Genomic DNA, 9,591 nt, shown 5'->3' with positions numbered 1-9,591 from the left:
ATACATTTCAATGGACAAGAAGAAAATTGCAACTATGAGAAATTAAATTTAGTGGAGGGGTGTAATGAGAGCCACAGGCTGTAGGAACTCCATGAAGCAGAGGAGAAATATTTTACACAAGAATAATTTTACCTATGGCTGATAACCACCCCCTGGAACAGCTCAGCAAAGCTTGGTGGTCACTTCCTGCACAAAACATCTCATAAAAATTGGGGCTTTATCATTCAAACAAGAATTAACTGTAAGGGATGTTTGAGCAGGTGAAGCACTTCACCTTTTTAGTCATAAACACCGAATTTCTGCCATCTGCCTTTCCTGGTATTTGTGATAAGYAGAGAGAGATTTTATCTCCCTGTATCACCTTATCAATGAGGGCAACCTTCCAAGGACAGGCTGGGAAAGGGTTTGGATTGATTCTACTGAGAATTCCCGAAGGCTTTTGGCACTCAACCCTTTCTCCCTACGCACCACACCTCGTTGATATTCTGAGCTCTCCAGACCCGAAGTGACATTTCAACCCAAGTCCCTTCTGGCTCCTGTCAGTCAGTGCTCAAAACCTTTCCCAGGGTTTATTCCACCCCTGACAGAGACAGGAGGGAATTTTTAGGGCCTCCTGAGTCCTGCAAGCTGTCTAAGCCTTACCTAACTGCTCTGTGAAACCACAGCTCCCACATATTTATCAGGCTTAAAACAGGTCAGATTTCTTCCCTGCCTTTGCTTCACAAATAATCCCATTTTTTCTAGTGTTTAAGATCCAGCTTCAATTTCCAGTCTCATTTAACTCAGGTTTGTCTTTACCAAACTAAGAGGTGCCAATATTTTCCAGTTATTTTCTGGGGAAAATCCTGTTCTCCCAGTCGTCCCATTAGTGGCCATTTATTGGTTTTTTTTTTTTCCATTAGGATCCCATTTTTTTCTTGACAGTGGAATTCCTCCTGGGAAGCCAGAAAGGTGGTGTCACTTCCCAAATCAGCTTCTGTCCCACCCCAACACACAYCTGGACACTACCTGTGGTTGTTTTTGTTGGGTTTTGGGTTTGTTTCCAGGGTTCCATCCCCCCATGGGCTCCTGATTATCTTTAGATCAAGGAATACCTGAAAGGTAACAGAGCTTAAAGGCCTTTCCTTTCCTCCACAATTGTACTGGAACGCTCCAAAACCTGGCACTGCTTTGCACTCAGCCCCTCTGCTGAGGAGCTCTGAAGCTTTCCCAGTGGAAAGAAATTCCCTTATGGAAAGGTCTCCAACATTTTCAAACCTTTAAGCCAAGTTAAGACAGTGGTTAAGTATTTATATCCCTATTCCTTCAACCACACTGATTTATCCCAAAAATTCCTCCGAAAGGAATGACTTTCAGGTCCAAGGGGATGTCTCCACAGACATTTGACTCCACCGAGCAGCCAATCCACCTGTGCCAGCCCCACTGTGCTTTCCTGCTGAGGCATARCCACCTGGAATGCTTAAAGCACTGGATCTTTTCCAGTTTCAGGGCTGTTAATCAAGATATTGCTCAAATGTGCCTTGAGCTGCCCAGTTCTGAGCTAAAATCTGGATGTGACCAGGTCTGGTGACTTTCACCGAGTGGATTTTTTTCTTATGTGCCCAGAAAGTTATGCTTGACCCCGGTATTTTTAGTGCCTGATCTCTGACAGCACAGGAAGATAAAACAAAGGATAATTTTCATTCTCCCAGAGGAGGATTAGGGTGCAGGTCTTTCCCTTTCCCACAGCTCTGTCAGCTTTGTGTCATCCCTGGCTGTGGAAATTTTCATTGGCAAYGCTTCTCAGGTTACTGGGAATCGTCCTCCAGCTGGGAAGAAGGAGAGGCTGCCGGGAATGGCAGCAAAATTCCCACGTGTGTTGTCATAACAAGCCTGTGACAAGTAAARCGCCTCATTAAATCACCTTCACTCACCTCATCTCCATCCCTGACATCTCCAAGTGCTCCAGTGATTCACAAACTTTGCCTCTTTGGCTTATTCAGCTGTTTTATGGGAAATTGCACCACACGGGGATTTTCCAATTTGGATCACAACAAACCCAACGAAAAGTCTATCAGCTTTTCCTGTGAAATATAAAATACCAGTGGCTCAATCCAAAATCATTTCTCCCCAGCTCCAAGCGTTTGAAGCTGTCTCCCCAAATATTAGAAATGATGCAAAATAAATTATGATGTTTGAAAGGGCTGCCTTGATGTGGGTAAAGTGAAATTTGCTATCAAGAAGACGCCAGAGTGGGAAAATTGATTCGTTGCTCTGTGTTGGGTTTATTTCCTAGCTTCTGGATAAAATCTGGTAAATAATTGACATCTTTCCAAAGGAAGGCTGAGCATCCTGCTTTGCCATCATGACCCAGGAGCTGAAACCAAGTGACACATCCCAATTCCAGACTTTGAAYTGCCATATCCCACTGGCCTCCAAATGACTCCCATGCCCAGCAGCTCAGTTAATAACCAAGGGACCCGGAAACCAGCACTGATTTTGAACTGGGTTTGGGAAAACAGACATCTCTGGGCAACCCCAGTCATGCCAGGCCATGGAATCRTTTTTCCAAAGCACGTGGAAGCCCGGCCTGCCATCACTTGCCTCTTGACAGCYGTTGGCCAGCACAACACGTGTGACACAAGCCAGCCCTCGGCTCGAGGAGCCAGACTGGAAGGAGCAAACAAACCTTGTCACATTCCCCATGCCAGCCCTGGCACGGGGCCACACCTTGCAGTGCCAGCTGTGTTTTTCCTTTTCCATGGGACCAGCCCCGGGACATAAACCTGGGGAAGAGCCGAGGTATGTCAGGAGTCTGCTCGTTTGCGGTGATGTCACCTCGTCGGGGARCTCGTTCCTCTGCAAATCCCAATCCAGACTGGAGCTGGGCTTTCCCCTGATCACCCCAAGGGAATCCGCCCACAGGATCAACAACAGGTGGTGGAGGGTGGGAAAACATATAAAGCTCCCTGGGAGCAGCTCCTTGGAACTGTCCTGGCTGCCTGGATCTGCTCTCAGCATGAAGAAACTCCTGGTTGGATTCCTGCTGGGCCTGGCATTCGTGGAGTTGGGTAAGAGCTACTCATTCCCAAAAATCAGGGACCCCCTGGGAAATTCCTGTGAGGAGAAGGAGGGGAAAGACCTGGTAACCCCCAGGTAGGGGAAATGATGCTTTTTGTATTGAAGGAGGTCAAAGGAGAGGGTGAATCGGGAAAGGGGAGATGCATTCCTGGTGGGAACAGCTGTGGTGCCTGATTGGAAGYGATGGACATCCTTTGGATACCTATCACCCATATCCAGGGATGGAGGAGATGCCCACGAGGCACAGGGTGGGACCAGCTGGGACAAGATATTGAAGTGACAGCCCCTACCTAAGCTGCCACCCTGTTCCTTCAGGAATGGGATGGAATATGTTCATCCCAAGCTCCTGCCATCCCTAAAACCTCCCAACTGGAAGTGCTGAAATCCAGAGGGTGAGACTTCAGTGGAGATAAGGATGAGGGTATGACAAACAACTCCAAGGATTTTGGAAAGGTTTATGAAACCCCCGGCTCCAGGATTTTCCTGGATTTCTGGAGATGAGGACATAGGTAGAAAAGGGAAATTCCCCTGGCTCTGTGATGGGTATGGATCTTGGGCAATCTGGCAGCAATGTTTGGTCATCGCTGTGTCCTTCCTCGATCTGGATGTGACTGACTGCAGCTCCATACCTGCCTGGAGCAGCCATTCTTGGGGTTAAACCCCCATTCAGAGGGGTTTAACCTACAAATCCTCAGGACCCTGGAAGATTTCAAGGAAAGGCAGCCTGGGCAGGGATCAAACAACTCCAGCTGGAGCCCTGCCTTGGATTTAACAGAATTTTTGAGAAAACACCCAAGGTCTCAAAGAATTTTGTGGAAACACAGTAGTAAACTCAATTTGATTTATATAGTTGAAATCAGGCAGAAGTAAAATTTTTTGGGTGATGCAGGGGGAAGCAGCTGGTCTAGGCCCCCCTCTTGCAGCTGAGGGAAGTGCCTGCGACCATTCCTCTTCCCAAGGTTTGATATCAAGGGATGGAAATTCCTGTTGGACTGTGAGGAACAGGGAATTATTGGCTCAGATCAGGACACAGAGCTGTCCCTGATCAGTTCCTCTGTCCTGGTCCTCATGGATTTGGGTTTTTCTCTTCCATTCCATGTGACCTAACCCCAAAACCCATGTCCTCTGAGAGCCCCACCCAGAGTCAGTGAAAGATGAGGGGGTTTCTCCTTCCTTAAACCTGCTTTTAATTGGGATTAATTCCCCCAAAGCACTTCCCTGCTCATCCATGAAAATGCTGAGGTTTGGAAGTGGAAAACGCCTCACCCCAAGGGTTTTGGGGCAGTTTCTCATTGCTCCATCCATCCATCCATCCATCCATCCATCCATCCATCCATCCATCCATCCATCCATCCATCTATCCATCCATCTATCCATCCATCCATCCAACAAAGCCACAGATATCCAAATTATTGTTGTTAATGTGTTATCTCTGTTAAAATATAGAACAGCCTCCCATGGATCCTTGGGAAGGAATCTTGTGAGGTCCCGAGCTGGGATAAACAGGGATGGCTCCTATGGGCACAAGAACATTGAATTATTTCCATTTAAAAAATCCTTTTTACCTCTTCAAAGAGAACAAAGAAAGTTTTTCCACTGTCTAGGCTCTAACCCACAACTGAATTTTCCAAACGAGCTGCTGCGAGTAGATGCCTCAAAAATTCCTTCTAAAGTCAGGTGTTCAAACAAACACCTTCAAAAATATTTATCCTTATCACAAAGCCCCAGAGGTTCCTCTCTCGACCGCAGAACTGGARCAAAAAACAGCGGCGCTGTGAATTTTTACCAATAGATGGCACTGGACGCTTTCAGGTGGTTTTTCAGTGGGTGGAAGGATTTTCTGGAGACAGAAAATCTCAAACCACGCTGGTTTTTGTCATCGAGCCACACCAGCAGGACCTGGGAAAATCCACACACTCGGCATCTGCTGGCTGTGGATGGAAAGAGCTCCCACGGAGATTTTTGAGAGCTGCTGTGACCAAGATTTGAATATTTAGAGCTGTTCCTCTGTGGGGTGGCAGCCAGCAAGAGTTTGTACATCACCTCTTTAAAGAGCTTCAGCAGCACCTGATGGAAGTGGTTTTGAGGCCACACTCAGCTCTCAGGATCCCTGACACAGCTCTGAAATTTAAATCCTGCTCTCAGTGACTGATTCCTGCAAAATTTCCCCTAAATAAGCAGGAAGGAGCTGTCACTGTGAGAGGAGGGATGGGGGAACTGCTGCTGTCACAGCTGGGGAATGCTGCAATCAGCAGACAGAGCTGGTTTTMTCATCATGGAATCATGGAATATCCTGAGTTGGAAGGGACCCACAAGGATTATCAAAGCCCAACTCCTGGCCCTGCACAGGACACCCCCAAAATCCCACTCTTCATCCCTGAGAGCAGTGTCCAAACCCTTCYTGAACTTTTGAGGCTGTGACAATTCTTGGGGATCCTGTTCAGTTCCCCACCACCCTCTTGGGGAAGAATCTTGTCYTAATATCCAACCTAAACCTCCCCTGGCASAGKTTCAGGCCATTCCCTTGGATCCTGTCACTGCTCCAGAGGGAAGAGACCAGTGCTGCCCCTCCACTTCCCCTCATGAGGAAGTTGTAGAKCCCAAAAAATCTCCCCTCAGACTCCTCATCTCAGAGGAGGAGCTCAGACCTACTACAGATCCCTCTAAATCCCTCTTTTTTGGGCTGCTGAGCCCAAATGTTGTGTCATGCTCAGGCCCAGTTCCTGCCACACCACCCTTGTCCTCCAGTGCTGGGATTTTCCCCCATGGAATATCCAAGCTTTGCCTCCGGATGCACTTAGCTTTGGACACAGCTGCATTTTGGTCGGGAAGGTGTGGATTTGGTGTGGATTTGGATTTGCTGTGTCACCTCATGGTCATTCTGTCCTCTCCACAGCCCAGTCCCTGAGATGCTACACGTGCAGGGAGCCCACAGACATTTCCAARTGCAAGACAGCCGTTCTGTGTCCCCCAAAAGCCACCGTGTGCACCACGACGCTGCACTCCGTGGACACAGGTGAGTCCCACTGCTCCCCCTGAGGGCTTCCCAGGAGGAATCTGAGAATTCCAGGGTGGGCTGGGTTGGAAGGGAGCTRAAAGATCATTGAATTCCAAACCTTCACRTTGCACTATCCCAGGTTGCTCARAACCCCRTCCAACCTGGCCTGGAACACTTCCAGGGATKAGACAGCCACAGCTTCTCTGTGAATTCCATTCCAGGGCCTCATCATCCTCAYAGGGAAGAATTCCTTCCCAATATCCCACCTAACTTTACTTTATKCCAGTTTAAAGCCATTCCCTGTGTYCTGTCCCTCCWTCCCTTGTYYSCAGTCCCTCTCCAGCTCTCCTGGAGCCCCTTTAGGCYCTGGAAGGGGCTCTGAGCTCTCCCTGGATCTTTCCYTTCTCCARGCTGGACATTCYCAGCTCTGATCTAGAGCAGAGGGGCTCCAGCCCTTGGAGCAGATCTGTGGTCTCCTCTGGACCTGYTCCAACAGTTYCACRCCTTTGTTGTGTCAGTACCCCAGAGCTGGAGGCAGYTCTTCAGGTGGGGTCTCACTGGAGCAGAGMAGAAGGGGAGAATCACCTCCCTTTCCCCATCCCCATCCCAGCTTGGATTATCCTTTAAAATCTTTATAAGAATCCAGGTGAAATCATCCCACTTTAAAGAGGGAAGGAAAGAAATCCTTCCGATTTGAAGCCTCACAGCAAAGTTCAGGACTCACTTCATTTATTCCCTCTGTTCTGCCATTCCTACGCCAATTCCTTTATGGACCCTGAATTTATCGATGGTGCAAACAACTGCCGGGACTTGTGTCCCTTGTCCATGCTGGAATAATTTTGAGAGGAGTAGTAGGATGAGAGGGAGAGTCAGCAGTAAGAATTGGCAGACCTGTTCCCATAAAAATTAGCCTGGATCACAGACACCCATGGATTAGGGATGTTGTCACCCTGTATTGACAGGATTAAGGATTAGGGGGTTTTGTCACCTCTGGGAGTGACCTGGAGGTACCTGGGAGGGTGGTTTTGTCACCTTTGGGGGTGACCTGGAGGTACCTGGGGGGGTTCTGTCACCTCTGGAAGGATCTCAGGTCACCTAAGGGGGTTGTTGTCACCTCTGGGGGTGACCTGGAGGTACCTGGGGGGCAGGTTCTGTCACTGCTTCTCAACCCCGTTTTCCTCCAACATTTCTCCCCATCTCTCCCTTCCTCCCCCTCTCCCAGGTTATCCCTTTTTTGGCAACATCACYGTGACCAGGGCCTGTGAGGAGGAATGCAACGCCTTCGACGGGATTGGGGCATCCAAGCCCAAATCCTGCTGCTACACCGAYCTGTGCACGGATGACAGGAGCAGCAGTGGGGTGAGGAGCAGCTCTGCAGCKCTGGGTCTGGTGGCCATGGTGGCCAGTGCTGTCCTCCACTGCTCCCTGTGAGGTCAGAGGTGTTCCAGCTCCAGGCAAGACCCCACCCTTCTCCCTGCCAAGCCGCCTCATGGACTCTTAGATGCTTTTGGAATGTCCTTCTTCTCTGACGTGCGGCTTCGCTCCATCTTCAATGCTGGATTTAAGCCAAGAGTTTGGGCATCTGGACTTAAACCYCTCAAAATCTCCAGTTTTCAGCTGTTCAAGCAGATGTTTCTCAGCTTCAGCTGCTTCTGGTCTTCAGCACCCACAGAAAATGGGTTGGGCTTCAAAGGACCTGAAAGGTCATCCTGCTCCAACCCATGCCATGGGCAGGGACACCTTCTCCCATCCCAGATTGACCCAAGCTCCATCCAACCTGGCCTGGAAGAATTCCAGGRATGGGGAAGCCACAGCTTCAGCTTCTCTGGGCAGCCTRTGCCATGTCCTGAGTGAGAGGAGCAGATGGATCTGATCCCAGTGACTTTCTGCCCATCAGGGTGGGGATGGCAGCTGCAGAGAGCTGGCACTGGATTCCRAGGATAAGCTAAGGAATGACTTCAGAAGGGCTCAACTTCAGTGTATTGGGATGGGATGGATTTCTGGGAAGCTCAGAACTGTCCCTGGACTGACAGGCCAGGGTAGGTCAGACCTGCAAACCCAAATTTCCAATTTTGGCCAGACAAACCCTTCCTTCAGCCTCTGAGCTCAGGTTGCAGTCAGAGGTCCCAAATTTCCATTTCCAGATGTTTTAACAAATATTCCAAACAAATCCTTCTGCTGCTCTGCCCTTCCTCCATCCCTTCAGAACAGAAACTGCAGGATAGGAAAAGTTATGGTTATTCCAGACATTCAGCTCTGGGATCCCAGCTGGGATTTGCTTGGAGCAGCTGCAGGATTGATTCTGATGCCCTGTCTGCTGTAAAAGAAGCTGGAGTGGAAGCAGATGTGAATGAGCCAAGTGTGCCCAGCTCACAGAGATCCAGGGAATTTGACATTCCCTCTGTTCCTATCACCAGGGATCACCCAGGGGAGTGGGAAGCAAAGGGCAGAGCGGAGCATAGACACACCCTTGTGTGTTCATGACATCCCTGCAACCTCCTCTGTGACAAAGTCTATTTTTCCTCCTTTTTTTTTTTTTCCTTTTTTTACTGTTTCCATAAGAAACCAAAGCAGAGGTGCTCTTTTTTCTCCTTGCACAGAGGGAATTGTTTCCCAAGGTCTGTCTCAGAAGAAAACTCTGACAATTTTGCATCCCTTGGTCCCTGTGAGCTCAGAAGGATGATGAGCCCTTTTTTAGGGAGGTAAAACCATCAGAGCTCCACTAAAATACTGACAACTTCCCTGAAAGTCCCCAGCAATGCTGAGATCTACAGGGGAAAAAAATGCCATGGAGAGGATAATAATTGGAAGTGACTCAAATCCCAATATTCCACCCACCCTCAYAGACACCAAGCACCAGTTCCCACCTCCCACTCGTCTGTTCCATTTTTCCCTGCTTCAAACCCAGTCAGATTTGTCAGGCCAGAAGCAAAGCACCATCASTGCCATCCTCACATCCCATTCCATTTTTTTTTTTTTTAATCCTGGTTTTCAGGTCTGTCTCCAGTGGCCTTTCCACCTTTTTTGGGTCCTGTTTTCCACGTGTGGACGGGGCAGGGTCTGGATGCAGAGGGACCGGGAGGGTGAGGGTTCCTTTMTCGGTGAGAATTTCATAAATAAAGTTGTATTCTCTGTTTTTCAGCCTGCAGCATCTTCCTTGTGGGGCTYAGTATTCATCTGGGGAGGGAGGCTGGGGCAGCACAGGGTGCAAGGAGGGAGTTCCTGGCTGCTTTTTCAGTTCCCAAATTTCTCTGTGACAGACAGGGGGGAAAACACAGCGATGAATGAGAGAGTGCAAAACTCCAGATTTAAGGCTTTCCATGCCAGAAAAGGAGGGGGGAAAGGGAAAATCACAGCCCAGCAGGACAGGAATTTTGGAATATGCACTGGGAGAAGTGGGGGTTTTCATGGAGCAGCCAGAAGGAGGCCAGCAGGACCATCCTGTGCTGCAAAGATGCTCCAGGTGGGGACCGTCCCCTGGTGTCACCAGGGCTGGCTGGTAGCATCTTGTCCCTCCCAGCCTCCTGTCACCC

At 49.1% G+C, this 9,591-nt stretch overlaps 1 protein-coding gene across 1 annotated transcript; it reads left to right on the top strand.

The window, feature by feature from the left end:
• The first annotated feature begins 2,837 nt into the window (after positions 1-2,837).
• LOC130575103 (ly6/PLAUR domain-containing protein 2-like) lies at positions 2,838-9,194 on the top strand. Its single transcript, XM_057368782.1, has 3 exons — positions 2,838-3,050; positions 5,957-6,076; positions 7,281-9,194. The coding sequence occupies exons 1-3, from the start codon at positions 2,999-3,001 to the stop codon at positions 7,487-7,489; spliced, it is 381 nt and encodes a 126-aa protein (XP_057224765.1). The 5' UTR covers positions 2,838-2,998; the 3' UTR covers positions 7,490-9,194.
• Positions 9,195-9,591: the final 397 nt, after the last annotated feature.

The sequence above is a fragment of the Malurus melanocephalus genome, unplaced genomic scaffold (genome assembly GCF_030028575.1).
Source record: "Malurus melanocephalus ecotype Western Australia unplaced genomic scaffold, MMel_1.1 scaffold_97, whole genome shotgun sequence".
Taxonomy (NCBI): Eukaryota; Metazoa; Chordata; class Aves; order Passeriformes; family Maluridae; genus Malurus; species Malurus melanocephalus.
Note: the sequence above shows the minus strand (reverse complement) of the source record. Positions and strands in the feature narration are given on the sequence as shown.